The sequence below is a fragment of the Nansenia antarctica genome (genome assembly GCF_963989245.1).
Source record: "Nansenia antarctica genome assembly, chromosome: 2".
NCBI lineage: Eukaryota > Metazoa > Chordata > Actinopteri > Argentiniformes > Microstomatidae > Nansenia > Nansenia antarctica.
The window spans coordinates 18,016,699-18,037,986 of NC_137675.1; the positions used below are offsets into that span (position 1 = coordinate 18,016,699).

Here is a 21,288-nt window from a genome sequence, read left to right on the forward strand (position 1 = left end):
CTGTAATTCGTAATTGTAAGTCGCTTTGGATAAAAGCGTCTGCTAAATGGCAAAATTATTATTAATTATTATTATTATTAATTATTACACCAGCAGCTGTCCATATGTGTCTCCTACCAGGGTTGTAGTACTCGTACACAGTGACAGAGGAAGGCTGGAGGAACCCCACTTTGAAGGTCTGGTGCAGCCGGAAGCTGATGGTCTCTGTCTGCGTGTTGGACACCTAGAGGAGAGAGGTAGAGAAGAGAGGCAGATCTAGAGTGGGATAAAGTTGTCCCTGGACTGATCTAAGGTCAGTGTCATCTAATGATTATGTCTAGAATGGTCGTAGACACTGACCTAAGTGCTATATAAATTAATAAATTACATAATAATCATAATAATAATTATGATTATTATAATTATTATTATAATATAAATGATTAAGTCTAGGATGGTCATAGACACTGATCTAAGATCAGTACCATTTACTGATTAAGTCCAGGGCTACCCTTTGACCCCTGGAGTTGCCCTCTAAGGTGATGTTACCCCTTGACCCCTAGAGTTGGCATCTAAGGTGATGTTACCCTTTGACCCCTAGAGTTGGCATCTAAGGTGATGTTACCCTGAAGAGGTGAATGATGAGGGAGCCCCTGTCACTCAGGTTGTCCACGACCTGGAAGTTGCTGATGTAGCGATCCACTGAGTTGGTCAGCTGAAGAAGAGACAAGAACACACACACACACCCACACCCACACACACACACACACACACACACACACACACACACACACACACACACACACACACACACACACACAAAACGCAGACACACACCCAGACAGATGCATGAAATATACACATACACATACATACCAACACACACACACACACACACACACACACACACACACACACACACACACACACACACACACACACACACACACACACACATCATCAGAGAACAGTTGGACATGCAGTTAGGTCTCCATCTAGTGGAGACAATCAATGCACCCTTATTTCCTTCTCCTTGCTTGGAGTATTCAGTGAGGGGTGGCTGGTGGAGGTATACATCGGAGGACGGGCTCATTGAGATGAAAAATAAGTTACACTATGTCCTCCGATTTCTGCCTCCACCAGCCTCCCCTGCTGTCCTCCAATCTGACCTTATAAAGCTGTTAGTCTTTAGTAGAGCCCTAGCTTTGAGTGAGCACTTCAAGGAAGGTAGCCAGGAAGGACACAGTTTAATACGTGTTCAAACTGGGCCTATGATTATAGAGAATATAGAGGGGCTTTTCCTCAATTGTTAGAAACTCGATTCCTCACGTCTTCTCCTCACACCCTTCGCGAGCGTCGGAGGAGAACATCTTAGGAACTGTGATCTTCTCCTCCGATGTGTTTTGAGTAGGAAACGAGTGGAGGATGGAGGAGAGGACCCTGAGGAATCGAATCTCTAACAATGGAAAGAGACATTTTGTACCATTTCGAGGTCTGCGGTCTCTGGGGTGAAACCAGTAGGTAGACTGATATCCAGCACCACCATTCTGACCTCCCTCGGTCCCAGGGCCCTGGGGGGAGGAGGTGAGGGAGTACATAGACATTGATGAGCATGAGAAAGAAAAAGACGGAGAAAAGACTGGTTGTTGCTCGAAAACAAACCCCTAGCCCCTGCGCCCTTCACACTTGTGTAGATCTGGGAGGATAGGATAGGTCTAAGCAAGATGGTTGAGGCGGCTCAATCTTCCTCTGATAAGCTAGATGGAAGGTTCGCCATCTTGCTCATACCTATCAAATTGTTTCAGATCTACACAAGATGTGTCTAGGGAGTAGGGGCTAGGGAGTAGGGGCTAGGGAGTAGGGGCTAGGGAGTAGGGGCTAGAGAGTAGGGGCTAGGGAGTAGGGGCTAGGGAGTAGATTGTTGGACAAGTGCCCTACTTGACGTCGATGTTCAGACTGTAGGACTTCTCAGCATCTGGTGGAGACTTCTCTGTGTAGAGAAGGACACAAAGAGCGGTTCATATTTCATACCAAAAATATACGGAAACCAGAGGGTTGAGAGATTGAGAGGCTTGTTTGTCTCACATTCTATCGATATTTGTGCTATTCAAATAAAGTATTTTTGATGGATTGGTTGATTGCTAGACTGATTTATGAATGTATGTATTTATTGATGTATTGATTGGTTGATTGATGTATTGACTGATTGATGTATTGATTGATTGATTGATTGATTCATTCATTGATTCATTCATTCATTCATTCATTCAAAGATAGGGAGATGGCACACCACTAGACTCTGTGATGGACACAGCCAGGTAGAAATGTGGACAGCTGCTTCTCTCATGCACGTCAGGAAGCTCATTGTAGTAGGTCACCACCTGGGTCAAAGGTTATAGGTCAGCATTGTAACCAATCTACAGTATATATCATGAAATCATAGAGCTATATAATTAGAACTATTATCATAATGATGTAATGAACCATTAACCATGAAGAGAGAATGGGGGCTACTTCTGAAGTATCTTTTAGTTAGACTGGTCCATAGAGTGCTGCTTTGTGGCCCTACCTCCAGTATACCTTCACCCGTCCCTTTGGCCTCCACAACAAAGGACTGGTCTAGAGGTGCCTGTAGAATCAACCACAGAAGAAGACAATGAAAAAGGGATTGTGGGGAAACAACCTCTCGAAACTCATTGTTCAAGGTCCTCACCTTGGATAATCTCCTCCAAAGCGAAACAGAGGGACCGACTATTGGGATGCAACATTGGAGTATTGACAGACTCTCTTGTTAATGTTAATGTTAATGTTAATGTTAATTTTATTTATAATGCGCCCCCCATCCAACTTTTACATCGGCCCGGGGCGCAGCCCGGGTAAAGGAACAGATAAAGACAAGGACAAGGACAAGGAACACAGAAAGCAAACAGACACAGACTACTTAAACGAACATCTCAAGGGATACAATTTACAACAAATAGGGAGTAGACTTAGGGAACATCATTGACGAAGAGGTGGGTTTTTGCGTGACAACATGTTTGCCAAGAAGAAACCGTGGCAGTAGGTACAAAGAGAGGAAAGCGAGACGGTGAAGGAGATGGACCGAGAGAAAGAAAAAGTGAGGGGGAAGTGAAGAGATAATGGATACGCATGAGCGGAAAGTAAAGACGACAAGAAAGAGCTTGAACAACAGCAGATATCAATGGCTGGTGTGTATTTAGGGATACAATGGGATGGAGGAGAAGAGATTGTAGTACTACTCGTTCTACTAACGTTCTCAGTTCGAGCCACGTAGGCGTTCTGGGAGAAGAGGAAGCGCTGTTCTCTGCGGCCTGGGATCCTCAGGTCCACCTCCAGACTCAGGTCCTGGGGAGGGGGTTTCTTGACCAGGTAGTCAGACAGAGCCTGCAGCACGACCATGGTGGGCTGGGGGAAGGGAGAGGGGAGGGATTACATTCATTGTATATACATGTATTGTAGATAGATAGATAGATAAAGAGATATATACTTGTTGTATCTATATGTATCTATCTATCTATCTATCTATCTATCAATTGTTCTATACCAATATGTTGTAATCAAAAGCTTTTGTCCCAGTTGACCATTTAAAGGGAATAACGGAACCATTCAGAAACAAAAGAACCGGTTTTCTTCTGGGTGAAGTCCCAAGGTGAGTCCAAGGTGACATCACATGTGACATTGTCCGTGCACGTGTCCCTGGTGACATTGCCCGTGCACGTGTCCCTGGTGACATCACCCAGGCCCGTACCTGCGTGGAGCCGTAGCCCCCGCCCCTCCTGCGCTGCTGGTTGAGCCACTGGAAGGGCGCCGCTGCGTCCTCCATGTGACCGCTCTGCACCATGGCCAGGAGGGCGTAGCCCGTGGCCTCCAGAGTGAAGAGGCTGTTGTCACTGTCTGGCCAATGGGTACGGTCTGGGGAGAGAGGGGTGGGGGGGGGGGGGTAGAGAGAGAGAGAGAGAGAGAGAGAGAGAGAGAGAGAGAGAGAGAGAGAGAGAGAGAGAGAGAGAGAGAGAGAGAGAGAGAGAGAGAGGAGAGGGGGGCGGGGGACAGAGAGGGGAGAGGGGAGAGAGAGAGAGAGAGAGAGAGAGGGGGAGAGAGAGAGAGAGAGAGATGCTATGTCACCTGCATTCTTTTTGATTATGTCTAACTAACGAGTTAACATCAGCATTACAGCGGCTCCTGGTGGTGGTTACTGAGTACTGCAGTAGCTACCTGGAGTGGCTGATTTGCGTAGGTGGGACATTAAGGTGAAGCTGTTTCGCAGTGAGTTGTCTACCAGGGACCTGGCGTAAGCAGTGATGGCCACGGTGTAGGGTCTCCTCAGCTTCGGCAACGCCGTCCTTAGGTAGTCTGCTGCTTTCTGGATTCCCGACTGTTAGAGTAGAGTGGGGTAAGGGGTAATTCTGGATGTGTGTGTGTGTGTGTGTGTGTGTGTGTGTGTGTGTGTTTGTTTGTGTATGTGTGTTTGCATATAGGATGTGTGTGTGTGTGTGTATGTTTGTTTGTGTATGTGTGTTTGCATATAGGGTGTGTGTGTGTGTGTGTGTGTCCGGGAGTGTTTAGTGAGTGTGACCACACCTCCATGGTGGAGCGCCCCCAAACACCACGACACCGCAGTCCAGCAGACTTGGCCTCAGCCAGGGCGATGAGGACGAAGGCTGTGAGAGACGCCTCTGACTCTGTACCACGGACACCCCCCTGGAACCACACATAGAGAGAGGTGTGCGTGTCAGTGTGTGTGCACGGCAAGCATATGCAAGTACAATATGTGTGTTTAAGTATGTGTGTGTGTGTGTGTGTGTGTCTCAGTCTCACTGTCATGCTGGTGGTGTAGACAGCGTTGTCCTCTCTGAAGGCTCCAGAGGCCTTCTGCTTGTTGTTCAGCAGGTAGAGGAGAGGACCACACACACGCTGCTCATCCACCTTGATGAAGGAGCGGGCCATGGAGAACACCTTCACCACGTAGGCCGTGACCCTAAGGGGAGAGACGTGTGTGTGTGTGTGTGTGTGTGTGTGTGTGTGTGTGCGTGTGTGCATGTGTGTGAGTGTGTGTGAGTTACTGACACACTCTCTGTCCCTAATGAGTCACTGATTACAAGCTCATTACTTAGGAGGAGAATGAATAATGATCAGATGACTATACCATGTGCTTGCACCTTCCTTCCTGTAGGGGGGGTAAGAGTCGTCGCTTTTGCGATACACCAGCTGATTCTCATAGCCTGGACGGAAGGCAAAAGCAAAGAGCAATGAACATGAACGCTCAACCTTCCTTCAACCCTTCTTCTCAGGGACATCTATCCATCTTCTATGTTCACAAAACACGGTGCAGCAGCTTTCAGTCACACTGCCTGGAACAAACTCCCTTAAGAAATCAAACAGGCCCAAACCCTCAAAATATTTAAATCCAAGCTAAAATCCTTCATGTTTTGCAGCAGTTATGATTAAACACAAACACTTCTATCAATGTCTTTTATCCATTAACTATTGTCTTATTAAATGATTTATCTATTTACTTCTTATATTTGCTTTTATTCATTGTAATTTTTATTTTCTTACTATGCTCCTCTACTATGCTGTATTTTAAAAATAATTGTATAATATAATATTTATGTTATGCACTTTGAATTGCCCCTTTTGTATGAAATGTGCGATGCAAATAAACTTGCCTTGCCTTGCCTTGTTCATTAACTGTCCATTTCTATCCATCCATCCACCCACCCTCCCTCCCTTCCTCTTTCCCTATGACCTATCATCCCCTATCCCTCCCTCCGTCCCTCCTTCCGTCACCTCTCGTGATGTATTTGATGGCCTCCTCCCTGCGCTTGAGGCCCACACTCTGCCAGTCGTTGGAGCGGTCCAGGTACCGGGTGGCTATGAGCGGCAGGGTGATGCTCGCCAGGTTCTGCTCCACACAGCCACCAGGCATACGGATCAGAGAGGCCAGGGAGTCACCAGTGATGGAGTTGTCTATGGTGTCTGCTAGCAGGCTACCTGAATGATGCAGAACAGAAGACAATAAGGTGGGAATAGGATAGGATAGAACAGAATAGAGATTGAAATTGAATGTCATATAACAAGAGAGAGAGAACAGAATGGAATATTGTTCTGTAATTCAATGTTTTGTTCTGCCTTATTATATGCCGCTCCATTTCAGTGACTTTTGTTTTGTCCTTCTCTTGCGTTGTTTTGAAAAGCGTCGGGATGTGTCTTGTAAAATGCCATTCAAACCCCGTTCAATTTGGAATGTTGAAATCCAAACCCTCAGTTACCTCTGATGTTGATGACTGTCTCGGGCTTTGAGTTCGGAACCAAGGAGTTGGACTCAAATTTCTCCACCTGAATCACTTGTTTCCCATCTGGACACAAGAGAATAAGACAGGATTCATGAGTGATTGGTTGTGAGGTTGGTCATTGGAAACACGACTGTTGAAGATGTCATGGGATGTCATTGGCGTCTACTCACCTCTGCCCCCTTTGGCAGATGGGTTCAAAATAAAAGTCTGAACTTTCGTCTTCTGCACCCCCTCCACCTGTTAAGAGAGTTTAGAAAAGGGGATGGAGATGTTGAAATCATGGACTATTATGTCCCCAATAGGCTACATATCAGGGGGAGGCTGGTGGAGGTAGAAATCAGAGGACAGACTCATTGAATAGTAATGCATGGAATGGAAAGGAATCACGATTTCGAGGTCTACCAGCCTCCCCTGCAACATGGGCACGCCTATGAAGCCAGGGGATTGAACCTGAGCCGTTAACCTGACACAAGACCTGTCTTAGCCTACAGAGCTAAAGCCTCAACATCTGTCCTATGAACAATGCCCCACGTCACACTGCACTGAACGAACTATCCCCCACTACACTTTGGAACCATCTAGATCCCGTGATCATCATTCAACAACCAAAAAAACAACTAGAGTGGCTCACCACCACGCGTAGCCACTTCTGGACCTTGTCCCCTCCGGAACTCAATCTGCCCAGGGCTAAGACCTCCAGCATCAGCTTGCCAGCCTTCAGCGGCACGATGGTGTAGGGGACGACCAGGGAGGATCCGGCGCGCACCGTCACATCCTGGGTGTGCCTGCCGTCGAACGCCACACTGCACATGTGATCTGTCTTCAGTAGCACCACCTTTACCTGGGGGGGGGGGAGAGACCAGGGCACAAAATGAAATGGCCGACAGGAAGTGAACTGAGTCGGGATAGAGGAAATATATGTACTGAATATTAATACGTGGATCCAGGCGGTCCAATACGGTCCAGGCTTTTTCCCCCAATCAGGACACACACACCGTCATGAAAACACTCAAGTGTGATTCATGTTCTACATGGAGTGTAATCCTACAGGGCAACAAGTGGAATGTCGGATTGAAGGTGTGTGTTTAAAGGGGAGGTGAGTGGCGAGCTTACGTCCATGGCGACAGTGTCGTAGTTGTGCAGCACGGCTTTGATCTGGACATGTTCGTGCCGGGCCACGGAGTACGGCAGCTTGAGGTCCACAAAGAAACGCCTCCACGCTCTCATGTTGTACGGCTCAGACACGCAGAAACCTCGGGGGGGGGGGGGTTACAAGAAAAAGGAGTGTGTGAGTGTCTCTGTCTTTGTGTGTGTGTGTGTGTGTGTGTGTGTGTGTGTGTGTGTGTGTGTGTGCGTGTGTGTGCGTGTGCGTGCATGCGCATGCGCATGTAGGTGTTTGTGTGCACTTGTGAGTATGTGTGCGTGCGCATGTGCGTGTGCGTGCGCGTGTGCGTGCGCGTGCGCGTGTGCGTGCGCGTGTGTGTCTACCTGTGTCAGGTGAGGAGCTGATGGCGAGAACCCCCCACTGCGTGATGGTGTCAGGGAGGACATCGTTGACAAGCAGCTTGGCCAACCTGGACGACGAACCAAAACAACGGCAGTTGACTCCCAAATACCACATTTATCGATGTGGAAGTGTACAAAATATAACTGCTGTCTAACATGCTGACCTTTATGTTGGTATATCCACGTTAAAAGCAATCAGGACAGGTGAGTGAAAATCACAAAATGAATACTGTTAGCTCTACCCCTCACAGACCCAACTCACCGGATGAGGATAATGTGGATGTCAGGATTGGTTAAAATGGAAACCTGGCACACTAGCACAGTGAAACACTATCTTTAAGGTAAACTAGCACAGTGAAACATTACCTTTAAGGTAAACTAGCACAGTGAAACATTACCTTTAAGGTAAACTAGCACAGTAAAACATTACCTTTAAGGTAAACTAGCACAGTGAAACACTACCTTTAAGGTAAACTAGCACAGTGTAACATTACCTTTAAGGTAAACTAGCACAGTGTAACATTACCTTTAAGGTAAACTAGCACAGTGTAACATTACCTTTAAGGTAAACTAGCACAGTGTAACATTACCTTTAAGGTAAACTAGCACAGTGTAACATTACCTTTAAGGTAAACTAGCACAGTGTAACATTACCTTTAAGGTAAACTAGCACAGTGTAACATTACCTTTAAGGTAAACTAGCACAGTGTAACATTACCTTTAAGGTAAACTAGCACAGTGAAACATTACCTTTAAGGTAAACTAGCACAGTGTAACATTACCTTTAAGGTAAACTAGCACAGTGAAACATTACCTTTAAGGTAAACTAGCACAGTGAAACATTACCTTTAAGGTAAACTAGCACAGTGAAACATTACCTTTAAGGTAAACTAGCACAGTGAAACATTACCTTTAAGGTAAACTAGCACAATGAAACACTACCTTTAAGGTAAACTAGCACAGTGTAACATTACCTTTAAGGTAAACTAGCACAGTGTAACATTACCTTTAAGGTAAACTAGCACAGTGTAACATTACCTTTAAGGTAAACTAGCACAGTGTAACATTACCTTTAAGGTAAACTAGCACAGTGTAACATTACCTTTAAGGTAAACTAGCACAGTGTAACATTACCTTTAAGGTAAACTAGCACAGTGTAACATTACCTTTAAGGTAAACTAGCACAGTGAAACATTACCTTTAAGGTAAACTAGCACAGTGAAACATTACCTTTAAGGTAAACTAGCACAGTGAAACATTACCTTTAAGGTAAACTAGCACAGTGAAACATTACCTTTAAGGTAAACTAGCACAGTGAAACACTACCTTTAAGGTAAACTAGCACAGTGTAACATTACCTTTAAGGTAAACTAGCACAGTGTAACATTACCTTTAAGGTAAACTAGCACAGTGAAACATTACCTTTAAGGTAAACTAGCACAGTGTAACATTACCTTTAAGGTAAACTAGCACAGTGTAACATTACCTTTAAGGTAAACTAGCACAGTGTAACATTACCTTTAAGGTAAACTAGCACAGTGTAACATTACCTTTAAGGTAAACTAGCACAGTGTAACATTACCTTTAAGGTAAACTAGCACAGTGTAACATTACCTTTAAGGTAAACAGCGAAAATCTCCTGGACTTTGAACGCAAATACAGTGACACACACACACACTCCATCCCTCAGACACACATGCACACATGCACGCACACATGCATGCGCACACACACACACACACACACACACACACACACATACACACACACATTTGTTTTTGTTCACCCTCACTAGTTCATTGACTCATTATGAAACACAAAAGCAGAAGGCCACTCTGTAGACTGTAAAAACAGGACGTACTGTATTGTGCTGGGCTAGACAAACCATGGTGTAATCCAAATGTTGTTGTTTGTTTTGTTTTTTTTGGGGGGGGGGGCGTTTTGTGGAAAACGAGAAAAGAGCATGTTTGATTTTGAGTTGTTTACTCAGCGATTCTCAGAGGAGGGCACGATGCACTGTGGTGCAACACTAGAGGGCTTTCACACCGGCAAAGAACCGTGCCGGTTCGCGTTCGCGTTCGGAAACCTCTGAACCTTGGTGCTGTCTGGCGAACGAGCCCGCTTTCATACCAGTGTAACCTGAACCATCCGCGTCATCAACGCTGGGTGATGAAGGGGCGGGATAAACAAAACAATTCACAACTAGATGGCAGCTACTTCACTGGAAAAGAGGATAATATCTTCCACTACTACAGTATCTGAAATAAACACAATTCTCTGTGAAACAAATCAAAAGACACTTTCTATATGCGTTCTTTTACTAATCAGCTGCTCCATTACTGGCATTACGAAATTCGCGTTCGCGAATTAGATTACATGTTGTCTACATGTTGCATGTTGTCTACATGTTACATGTTGTCTACTTCCTCCTTGCTGGTCTCTGCAGCCTAGAATATGACACACCCTCTGACGACGTCACGGTTCGCGTTTTTGGTTCACTTGAGAACCACTATTTTTTGGTGCCCGCTGCGAACCAACTTTTCAGGTTCCGAACCAATTGAGCTTCGGTCTGAACGCGCCGGCCGGTTCCAGACTTGGTTTGCGAACGCGAACCGGCACGGTTCTTTGCCGGTGTGAAAGCCCTATCATAGGGCTTTCACACCAACACGGGCTCGTTCGCCAGACAGCGCCAACGTTCTGAGGTTTCCGAACGCGAACGCGAACCGGCACGCTTCTTTGCCGGTGTGAAAGCCCTATGAGAGAAGCTGCCTGTGCTGCGTGGAGAGGTTTAACCTTCCCCATTACCAATCGAGTCGAATTCAAGAAATCATACCCATTAGCACGTCTTGTATAAATCTGAAGCTGGAGTAAAAACAAAAGTGGTGTAACTAAGCAACATGCACTGGAGTAAGCGGAACGGCTCCACCACCACTATGTTGTCATGGTAGCGAGGCAGAGCGACACCTCCGTTGCTGACGCCTGCCTGACCAAGCCAACCCCAGGGCTAGGGGGCGTGGTTTAGAACGGAGCCATTTTCAAAACATGTGAAAGCAGCTGGTGACAGCGGGAACAAATCCCCACTGGGGATCAGTGTTGCCAGATTGGGCGTATTCCCGCCCGATTGGGCTACTTATGATCACACTGGGCGGATTTTAGACTTGTGGGTTAGGCTGGAAAATAAAACAAATTAAAGATGATCGAATATTAACACGTGACCTGGCTAGGCAAGTTCTTCCTGGTCAGGTCATTATGGTTCTGCTTGGGATGAAAGACGTACCCATCTCTGCTGTCAGGGATGCTGGGAAGCCACGCATCATCCGTCCACAGCCACGACTCGAAGAACCGGAACCGTAAGGTGACATCCAACTCATCCGTAAACTCTTCGTCATCCCCGTCGTCAGCGAAGCCAATCAGCATCGGCTCCATACTCTCAACATGATCATCCAATCGCCTAGCATTTACCCTACCCATTTCCCTACCCATTCCCCTACCCATTCCCCTACCCATTCCTGCAAAACAACCAATATATCAACCAATCAAGACTTAACATTAAAGTGAACCATGCTTTCTGTTGCTGAAAGACAACTGTCTCTCACAGCAAAACATTGATGTTGTTTTTGTCTTGGCCAGGAGATCAATTCAACTCAATTCATTTCAATGTTCAATTCCACTCAACTCAACTTAACACAATTCACTTTTAAATTCAAACTTTCAACGGACCTGTTAAAATACACACCTCACAAATCCAAACCATGCCGGTTTGCTATTTTCATCAGCCGGCTATTTACCGGCTATTTACCTGCTGAAGACCGAGAATGTACCGGCTATTTACCTGCTGAAGACCCAGAAGACCCAGAAGACCCAGAATGTCCAGAATGTCCATAGCCGGGATGCATGGCATATATGCGAGGACGGTTGGTGGTGGGGGGGGGGGCGGTGGTGGTGGTGGGCTCTACGGTGGTGGTCGGGCGTCTGGGGTCAAACTCCTCGTCCCGGTAGCGGGAGCAGCAGTAACGGAAGGCGCGGAGGCACTCCCAGCCCTCGGTGATGTAGAGGGACCTGCGGGTGCAGGTGTAGGGCATGGGGACGTCTCGCAGGCCGTCCTTACAGCAACGACGGAGCAGCTTCTCCTTGTAGTGGGTCTCTGGCGGGGAGGGAGGAGGGAGGGAGGCGGGAGGAGGGAGAGAGATGGAATTCTGGGGTGAGTAACTCCGGGCCACGAAGGCTACTGTGTGTCCAGGCTTGTGTTCCAACCCAGCCCTGACACGCACGGTTGCAGTGGATCAACTGCTCAGTGTTCGGACATTCTCTCCTTAGGAACTGGCATGTGATGATATCACTCACCCAGTTGAGCTCTGCGCTGCAGCATCTCAGCAGAGCGCCTCCTTCTGGTGCTGTGAGGGCATTGCAGGTCTGCGGAGGACGGGATGAAAAGACAAGGACCCACATTAGATACTTTAAGGTCCCGTCAAACACATACCTCCATCTTGTCTTCCTTTGTGTTATCATAGCAAGGGACTGGATAAAGTTCAACAAAAAGGTTTCCACATCATTGCTTTATGCAATCCAGTGCTTCTTCGATCCACCTGGTCTTTCTGTACAATATTCAATGTATTTAATGCTTGGAGGAGCGAGGGAAGGACGCATTGCTCAAGAGTTTGGGCCAAGGAGACGAGAGGAGGAAATGAAATAGCAAAAACAACGTCACCCTAACCTTGTAACTTGATTGACTGTATGAAGCTAATACACAGTTTTTACCTGTGAGGTACCTGTGAGGTAACAGTAACACAATAACAAGAGCATATAGGACTTAAACTGAGTATGAAAACACAGCCAACTGCCAAAATGTACAGGGAATTTCACAACAAACTAACACAGTCCGTTCTGCTGCCTCCCTGATCAAATATTAACTCTGTAAAACACGACAAATATTGTAACTGGCATATCTCTTTCTCTGATGGTTACTTTTGAACATGGATTCACAAAGTATCCCTTTAAGCAAACAAGACTTCGCAAACATGGCCTTTGAGTGCTTGCAGTGGAGGTGGGGCAGGGACACACTGAAGGGGATCTTTTCCATGTAGGGGTATATTGCATTAAAGACGTGTTGCTGTTCTCAAATAGTAGCAAGGCAGAACTGACTGGCAACTAAACACAACAAGAAAAGAGGAAGTAAATGTGACAGCAGCTGGTGAAAGCAGGAACAAGTCGGCAATTCAGAAAATGACGTTGTTGCAGTGGATTCGGTGGGTATTCCCCACTACTACCTAGTTAGTGTAGAGTAGTGGGGATTGCTCACTAAATCCATTGCATTGCAATATGTTGGCTTGACCCTTAGCGAGTGTGTCATTGATTTTCAACAACGTTGACATTTATTGACATTTTTCAGAAGTCTGGATGGTTGCCGACTTGTTCCCGCTTTCACCAGCTGCTGTCACAAATATTCTGTGAAGGCATACTGTCATAAAATATTCTTGGTAGACAAACAAACGATACAAAATGTATAAAGCTTTTATGTACTTTATAGAGTATTGTATATTTTACTATTGTGACTGCACAATGAATTTTGCCAACCTGATTGATTGACAGAACTAAACCCCTATGAGCTGGCTCCTTGGACGGCGTGGGCGGGTACCTTGTCTAGAATCAGTAGATCCTGCGTAGTTGGAGTTGAACTGTAGTCCTGCGTTGATGAACACCTCCATATTGGTTCTCCCTCCCCATCGGGTGCAGCCCATGTCAGAGCTCTCCACCGTGTCCCAGATCTGAGGGGTCAGAGCAGGGTCAGGGGTCACAGCAGGGTCAGGGGTCATCAGAAATGTCTGACTGTGATTCAATGGAACTTGGGCAGTTTTTCCATGCTTGAGACAGACAGACATACATGTATACATACAGACAGGTATACAGACAGACAGACTGACAAACGGGCGGATGGACACTCTTACGGACAGATGGATGGGTGGACAGATGGACAGGCATATATACAGGCCGACAGACATACAAACAGATGCTTGGACAGACAAACAGACAGAGACAGACAGACATACAGACAGACAAACAGACAGATAGACAGACATACAAACAGATGGATGGACAAACAGACAGAGAGACACAGACAGACAGACAGACAGACAGACAGACAGACAGATGGATAGACATATAAACAGATGGATAGACATACAAACAGACAGACAGACAGCCAATCTCACCTTCCTCTGTGTGAGTCTCTGCTTGTTGAGCAGGAACACGGCGTTGTCCACAGCCACCAGGCTGACCCTGGCCCCTGGGTCACCTCTGACCTCCAAGGTAAAGCTTTTCCCAGGCTTGTAGTTGTCTGGAGGCCTGAGGCCCTCATGCCCTACGCTGAGCTAGAAGAGGAGAGGCGAGAGAGAGGAGAGGATAGGTGAGAGAGGATAGGCGAGAGAGAGGATAGGCGAGGGAGAGGATAGGCGAGGGAGAGGATAGGCGAGAGAGAGGATAGGCGAGAGAGAGGATAGGCGAGAGAGAGGATAGGCGAGAAAGAAAGGTTTGTTTTGGGTTCAGTTCATTTGACACAACATGAGGTCAAACGAACCAAACCGATTTGAGCTCTTTGAGGTAAGTAGTCAAAAGTTAAGCAGAATAGAGTTTATGGGCCAAAACATGAGTAACATTTTGCCTAAACGTGCTTTCGAATAGATAGCTTGTCCATTTAAGTTAAAGAGGGTATGAACAAACAGAAAGTGATATTTTACTTCCTGGGTCATCCACTCACCGACCCCACGCAGACGTCCTCCACGTCCACCCATATAGAGTCTGTCACCACCTCCGCCAGGCCCGCCCACGGCAGGGTGTAGAACGCCACCACACGGAGAGAGGGGATCATCTCCTTGGTAATGGTCAAAGGAACTTCAGTGTATTGCTGACCTGTGACCTCCAATCGCTTAGCATCGATGATCCGCCCCTTATTCAGCACCTGGGGGGGGATTAGATTAGATTCAACTTTATTGTCATTGCAGAGTACAAGTACCAGACAAGTACGAGTAGATAGTAGGTGTATAGAAGAGATGGATAACAGTAAGCTATGTACAGTTAAGGTAGCTATGCACAGTATGGTGTATACAGATGTATAAACATACATACAAAAAAGGAATGTATGTACAAATATGTGCAAAAGATATGGTTTGTGCAAAGATAAGTAGGCACAAACAGCGGTAGTGCAAAGAGTGTCCACAGTGACAGGGGTATTTACACAGACACTGGGAGTCAGTGTACCTCATGTTGGTGGGGGGGGGATTCATTTTATTATTGATTTTGACTCTGATTCTGATTAGCAAACCGTGTTAGCGCTAGCGCTAACTCACCAGGTAGGTTAGGTGTGTGACGAGTGCCCTGTGGAGGGTGTCTGCGGCTTTGATGTGCAGTTTGAGGTTGAGGTTCTCCCCCAGTGAGACCAAGTTGGACCCAGTGGAGATGTGGAGGTAGTTACGCCTGCCTGTGTCACGGGGCCTGAAGGGCATGAAGGGTCTCACGGTAATCTCCTTTGTGGCCTGCAGGTCTGGCCTGAGACCCTCCTGTTTGGTCTCAGCCTGGATATCACAACACACGCATACACACACACACACACACACACACACACACACACACACACACACACACACACAGGAAGACACTTTAATCAAGGAGATAGTGGCCATTCTGAGACTTCAATGCTTAGAAGTAGAGCTTCATGAGGGTGTTTACAACTGGTTATAAGCCCCAAGAACATTATGAGCGTGGTTATAACTGGTTATAAGCACTGCTGGTTGTACTGACTCTGATGATCAGTGGGTTCAGCTCATCAGGAATGTTGAAGGAGGTTCTGATGGTCCCAGAGGGTCCCGCGTGGACCACCATGCGTGAGTGTTCCTTCAGAACGTCATTCTTCAAGGTCAACTGGACCGGGACATTAGGGGCCGGGGAGCCATCATGGTGGTTCACCTGGATCTAAACCCATTCCGCACACAAAAACACTTTCATTTCACATGATCCCAAACCATTCAAGAAAATGCTCAAGAACATGCTCTTCCACAGCACGCTAACTTTGATCAGAACGGTTTGGATTGAACAGGTGAGGCTGGTTGGTGGAGGCAGAAATTAGAGGACAGGCTCATTTTAATGTGTGGAATGGAATGAATGGTGTTTACACACATGTGTTTGATATCATTCTTCATGCATTACAATGAAGAAAAAATACCTTTTTCCTTCTATCACTAAGACTGCCAATGGCCCCGGGCCTGATCTAGATGACTCTTCCTGCTACGACTGGTGGATTGATGATTCACTTGCTTAGTCAAATGTATTGATTGTAAGTCGCTTTGGAATAAATATCTGCTAAATGCCAAAAATGTAATGTAAATGAACCCATTCTCCAATTTCTAGCCACCACTGGTAAACCTATAGTAGAAACAGGGAGTCTATGTATACACACAAGAAGTTAATTTCTAAACTATTTAACTGAAGCATATAGCTTTGGACCATTCTTAACATCCATATCTACAATGTAAAGAGGTAGCTCCCATAGCTACACATTTCAACAAGCTCTTTTATATATGTAATACTATAGGCCTGTCTATGAAGCAGTAGCAACTAGTCTATGACGTCTACGCAGAAGTAGCAGCTAGTCTATGTTGTCTATGAAGAAATAGCAACTAGTCTATGATGTGTATGAAGAAGTAGCATTACATTCAAGTCAAAGGGCAGGCCTGGCTTGAAGGACTTTTGGGTGTTCTCCTTGAAGGATATGATGTAAGGAGACTCCACTATCTTAATACCAGATTTCTCAGCCTCTACGAGGTCACTTCCTGAATACGGGGAGAGAGACGTAGAGAGAGAGAGAGGGGGGGGGGAGAGAGAGAGAGAGAGAGAGAGAGAGAGAGAGAGAGAGAGACACAGACAGACAGACAGACAGACAGAGAGAGAGAGAGAGAGAGAGAGAGAGAGAGAGAGAGAGAGAGAGAGCAGAGAAAAGGGGAGACAGAGAGATCAGCATTTAATCAACCAAATGGCAATGGCTAAGTGTGTGTGAATAAAGTTTGAATAAAGTTTGATTTCATTTCATTTGACTTACCTGACGTGGTCAGTACAGAGGCCTTGACGTATATGGAGCGGCCCACTAGTTCTCGGAGGTTAGGATAAGCCCTCTTGATCTCATCCATGGTCAGTTTAACAGTGCCTTTCCTCAACTGTGAGAGAGAAAGTAACATGGTGATCAAATGTATACTCCCAAACATGCACTTGGTCTTACGAATCAGTTGTGTGAGTTGCAAGCCTGCAATCAGAAAATCCCTCAGATATCATTTTTGGTGGATTCCATTGGGCTTTACTGGAGATATTAGATGGGAAAGGTCCCCAACCTGGACCATGGACTACAGTATGAGTTACTCACGTCCGTGACCTGCTTCACTGAGGGCAACCTCCTCTTTTCGTTGTTCACCTCCACTCCAAACACGATGTAGGCCGTCCCACTCACCGGCTCACCATACAGGTAACTGTGTCACAAACCCGTTCACCTTAATATCACCTACCCAACCTTGTTATCCACATACCGTCAAGCTTTAGAACATACTTCTTCTAAAACACTATTGTTGGAGAATGAGTACTTATTGGACGTTTTCTGGTAGTAACATTCCCCATTACAATTCTATATGTAGTATTATACAGTATTATTAGTTATTATCACACCATTATCATTATATTTGTCTCTCTCTCTCTCTTGAAATAAATTAAGTCACACGTTGTTTTACTGAAACGTTGAAAATCAATGTCACAGTCACTCGCTAGTCAAACCAAAGTATTGCAATGCAATGGATTCTGAGCTACATTTTTCAGAATAAAAGTCTGAACATTTGGTCGGTTGCCGACTTGTTCCCCCTTTCACCAGCTGCCGTCATATACATACTGTATACATATATATACACACGGTATATACATACTCTAGTAACTAACTACTACTACTAGTAGTAGTATAGTAGTGTACGGTAGTATTGGTAGTATTATGACAGTAGGTTAACCTGGCTGAGATCTCCACCTCCAGTTCTGTGTCATCCAGGCTGAAGAAGTGTTTCTTGGGTGTCAGGGTCACATTGAAAGCTGGCAGCACTAAAAAAAGAAAAAGTCTGAGCCATACATGACCACCAGAACATCTATACAAGACAGCTTTAACTGCTATAGACCACTTTGACCAACACATAAATGTATGTATGTGAACACACGCACGAACATGAGCCTGTACACATACACTCACACACACTCACACACACACACACACACACACACACACACACACACACACACACACACACACACACACACACACACACACACGTTGGAGTTGGAGAATAGTGCTGTTTATGCAGGGTTTGCACACATACAGCACAGTACTTAGATCTAGGTCAGACATAATTAAGAATATCTCTTCCACATACCATATTTCTTCACCTCAAAGTCAGTGCTAAAGGTGTTCTGCTGCCAGTGGTCGAACTTGGCAGTGATCTTCCACATTCCCTCACTATGACACACACAAACATACAAAATGGCAGCATGAATCCAAAATGCTATAATTGTATGATGTCATTCTGAGCAATGGTAGAGCCCATACGCTCCTGTACGCTGCTGGATAGATGTTTGTCAGAATATGTTGGTTGAATATGTTGGTTGAATATGGTTGAAATGTTTTTGGTTGTAGTTTTTTTTTTTTACTTTTCTATTTCAATATGTGTAAAGCACATTGAGCCAAAAGCATGGCCACTGTAAGGTGCTATAAACATTGTGTTATTATTATCACTACCATTAATGAGTCAAAGACAGATGTTGTTGACATACTTGACCATTTCCGACAGCGGGTGAATGTCTGCGAAGTAGCCTTGGACTCTTGTCCTGGGAACCTGTTTCACCACTATGCCCTCAGGATTCTTATAACAACACACACACACACACACACACACACACACACATACCACAAATCATGATGAATAATGAAAATAAATACATAAGATAAATGTATATTAATATATTAATATTAATATATAACATTTTATAACTCATTTTATATCTATTTTATTGCTCAAATATTGTCACCTGGATCTCAAATGTGATGGAACTGTTGTAAGCCTGGAAGGCAGTGTTAGAGACAAACGCTCTGCATCGCACTGCAACATAGAGAGAGAGGGAGTGAGAGAAATGGAGAGAAAGAAAGAGAGAGAGAGAAAGGCAAGACCTTGGAGGGGGGGGGGCTGGAGAGAGAGGGATGAGGAAGATGGAGAGAGGGGAGCAAACTGGAACTTCCCTGTCCTCAAACACACACACACACACACACACACACACACACACACACACACATTCCCTCATACCCACTCAACACAGATACCTCAAACAATAAACAGATACAGCCCATGAAGAAGTCCCCCTCCCTGCCTCTCTCCTCCACAGCTCTCACCACTGTCTCCTGGGTTATAGACAGGCTTGTCCGTCTGGATGAATATGTGTCCGGACTGGAAAGACACCATGACCACCATTTCAACGATGTGAATCCCAAAGTCAGCTTTCAGGTAGACAAACTTGTTGAAGGGCTCATCTCTACCTAGATGCGTGGAGGGGAGCTGGAGGAACACGACATGACAGATGATTCACTTACTTTACTTTGTATAAAGGCGTCTACTGAATGGCAAAAATGTAAAAGTCACCCGGATTCAGATTATTAGGGGAGGCTGGTGGAGGTGTAAATTGGAGGACGGGGTCATTGCAAGGCATGAATGAGGAATGGTATCAAATATACCATTCCATGCATTACACTGAGCCCATCCTCTGACTTCAACCTCCACCAGCCTCCCATATATCAACAATTATCAATGATTTTGATTGATCACTGGTCATGATCATTTTTACACTAATCCATAACATTCATGAAGACAATACTGTATTATAACACAGCTCTATCAATATCTCATATCCATAGCTCCTTTCAATAACAATAACCATCACCTCAATGGTCTTGAGGGTGTGGTAGCTGTTGTCTCGGTTCAGCTGGACCGTGTCCGTCAGGAGCCGCTGACTTCTTCTGGGGAAGTCATAGGCGGTTATGGTCACTGTGATGGGACTGAAATGCCCTTGGGCCTCCAGGTAGATATTCTCCTTACTGTCTGTTCTCAGGAGGTTAGGGGCCAGCACAATGAACCTGTGGGGGGGTATACATCATCATATCATCACCAGATACATCAAATACAAAAACAACATTCTGACATCAAACATATGGAACTATTAGATTATGTCATTAATCATACATATCCTGGCAGAACAACATTACAGTGCTCTGTAGAACCGTACCTTGGTTCAGGACTGATGTGCTCCGTTGGCATGGCTCTGACCCTGTAAATATATTAAACAGGTTTTTATCACTTTGCAGGTAGGCTAAGCATTATATTCGACGACTGCGAGAGTAGAATTGATTCAGAAGGATACTTACATGTCATGGAGGTCAAACAAATCGGCAAATGATCCACGTCTGGAAATTACATTTCAATATTAGCACTATTGATGTAGACCGAAATTGTCCCCCATAAAATGTGTTACATAAACTAGTAATTAAACATAGGTTTTTGTACACTGAATAATGGGTTCAATTCATTCAATGTGTCATGGACATTGACATACAGTACAATACTGCAGCTTACCTATGTGAAAGACGTCCACGATCCCTATAGAGAGACAAGAAAGAAACGTATGTTTGACGTTGGATAACTTTGTTATCAATTGCAACATTATACATTCTCTCTGGTGATAAAAAAATAAGTTGAATGGGAAATGTAACTTACCACCATGGTTGCGCGGTACATGTAGAGAAAACACACATGATTAAAAAATGTGGAAGTACACGAGTCGCCATCCTAATGTTGTGCCACTACAACCAATAGATCACGGAGGGGACAGACGTTGGAGCGATCAGTGGCGACCACACTGACCCAATTGAGCCGCACTCTCGACAAGTCTGCTCCCTCAAGTGTTCAACATGCATGTATGTACATCACCGATTTGTTATTTGGAAGTTCCCCTATTGCCAAATGTGCGCAAATGTGGTGGAGGAAGTCTCGCGACTGATATTGATTATGGTGGAGGATAATGGATATTGATCTCAGATGTCTCTTGTCTCTGTGTTGTGTTGTCGTAGATTATCTTGTTGGTTATGGATCACGAAAACAATTCTGAGTTTAAGACTATTTATTTAAAGAAAGTAGGCTACACATGTTACAGAATATATGAGAGTTCCCTGGCGGTCTGGTGGGCTGCGTGGTGAGAGAGAGAGAGAGCTGGCCCTTGCTCCCCATTTGATGTCTTTTCGTATGCAAATATAACTACAACAATGACCCTTCATAGCATAAATACAGTCCATGTGTGTGTTTTAAGTCAAATATACTACATCTCTGCGTTGTGTCATTCCAACCATTCAATGTAAAATAGCCCCCTCAACAATACG

The 21,288-nt window shown here is 45.2% G+C and overlaps 1 protein-coding gene across 1 annotated transcript in view; it reads right to left on the minus strand.

The window, feature by feature from the left end:
• LOC308149618 (complement C3-like) overlaps positions 1 to 20,904 on the minus strand; it is a 23,820-nt gene extending 2,916 nt beyond the window's left edge. The window contains exons 1-39 of the mRNA XM_080522489.1: positions 20,630 to 20,904; positions 20,489 to 20,512; positions 20,281 to 20,319; positions 20,142 to 20,183; positions 19,800 to 19,992; positions 19,255 to 19,417; positions 18,897 to 18,967; positions 18,642 to 18,730; positions 18,245 to 18,327; positions 17,831 to 17,918; positions 17,206 to 17,308; positions 16,888 to 17,002; positions 16,503 to 16,621; positions 15,594 to 15,764; positions 15,143 to 15,367; positions 14,554 to 14,754; positions 14,009 to 14,167; positions 13,435 to 13,564; positions 12,144 to 12,212; positions 11,632 to 11,943; positions 11,077 to 11,308; positions 7,782 to 7,867; positions 7,407 to 7,546; positions 6,925 to 7,134; positions 6,464 to 6,530; positions 6,270 to 6,356; positions 5,788 to 5,991; positions 5,144 to 5,219; positions 4,816 to 4,975; positions 4,579 to 4,698; positions 4,213 to 4,372; positions 3,749 to 3,912; positions 3,253 to 3,405; positions 2,549 to 2,608; positions 2,270 to 2,360; positions 1,918 to 1,969; positions 1,463 to 1,550; positions 605 to 694; positions 118 to 223 (exon numbers count right to left, since the gene is read on the minus strand). Coding sequence (XP_080378615.1) covers positions 118 to 223; positions 605 to 694; positions 1,463 to 1,550; positions 1,918 to 1,969; positions 2,270 to 2,360; positions 2,549 to 2,608; positions 3,253 to 3,405; positions 3,749 to 3,912; positions 4,213 to 4,372; positions 4,579 to 4,698; positions 4,816 to 4,975; positions 5,144 to 5,219; positions 5,788 to 5,991; positions 6,270 to 6,356; positions 6,464 to 6,530; positions 6,925 to 7,134; positions 7,407 to 7,546; positions 7,782 to 7,867; positions 11,077 to 11,308; positions 11,632 to 11,943; positions 12,144 to 12,212; positions 13,435 to 13,564; positions 14,009 to 14,167; positions 14,554 to 14,754; positions 15,143 to 15,367; positions 15,594 to 15,764; positions 16,503 to 16,621; positions 16,888 to 17,002; positions 17,206 to 17,308; positions 17,831 to 17,918; positions 18,245 to 18,327; positions 18,642 to 18,730; positions 18,897 to 18,967; positions 19,255 to 19,417; positions 19,800 to 19,992; positions 20,142 to 20,183; positions 20,281 to 20,319; positions 20,489 to 20,512; positions 20,630 to 20,700 — 4,813 coding nt within the window. The 5' untranslated portion in view covers positions 20,701 to 20,904. The remainder of the gene's footprint in view (positions 1 to 117; positions 224 to 604; positions 695 to 1,462; positions 1,551 to 1,917; positions 1,970 to 2,269; positions 2,361 to 2,548; positions 2,609 to 3,252; positions 3,406 to 3,748; positions 3,913 to 4,212; positions 4,373 to 4,578; positions 4,699 to 4,815; positions 4,976 to 5,143; positions 5,220 to 5,787; positions 5,992 to 6,269; positions 6,357 to 6,463; positions 6,531 to 6,924; positions 7,135 to 7,406; positions 7,547 to 7,781; positions 7,868 to 11,076; positions 11,309 to 11,631; positions 11,944 to 12,143; positions 12,213 to 13,434; positions 13,565 to 14,008; positions 14,168 to 14,553; positions 14,755 to 15,142; positions 15,368 to 15,593; positions 15,765 to 16,502; positions 16,622 to 16,887; positions 17,003 to 17,205; positions 17,309 to 17,830; positions 17,919 to 18,244; positions 18,328 to 18,641; positions 18,731 to 18,896; positions 18,968 to 19,254; positions 19,418 to 19,799; positions 19,993 to 20,141; positions 20,184 to 20,280; positions 20,320 to 20,488; positions 20,513 to 20,629) is intronic.
• Between the last annotated feature and the right edge of the window lie 384 nt (positions 20,905 to 21,288).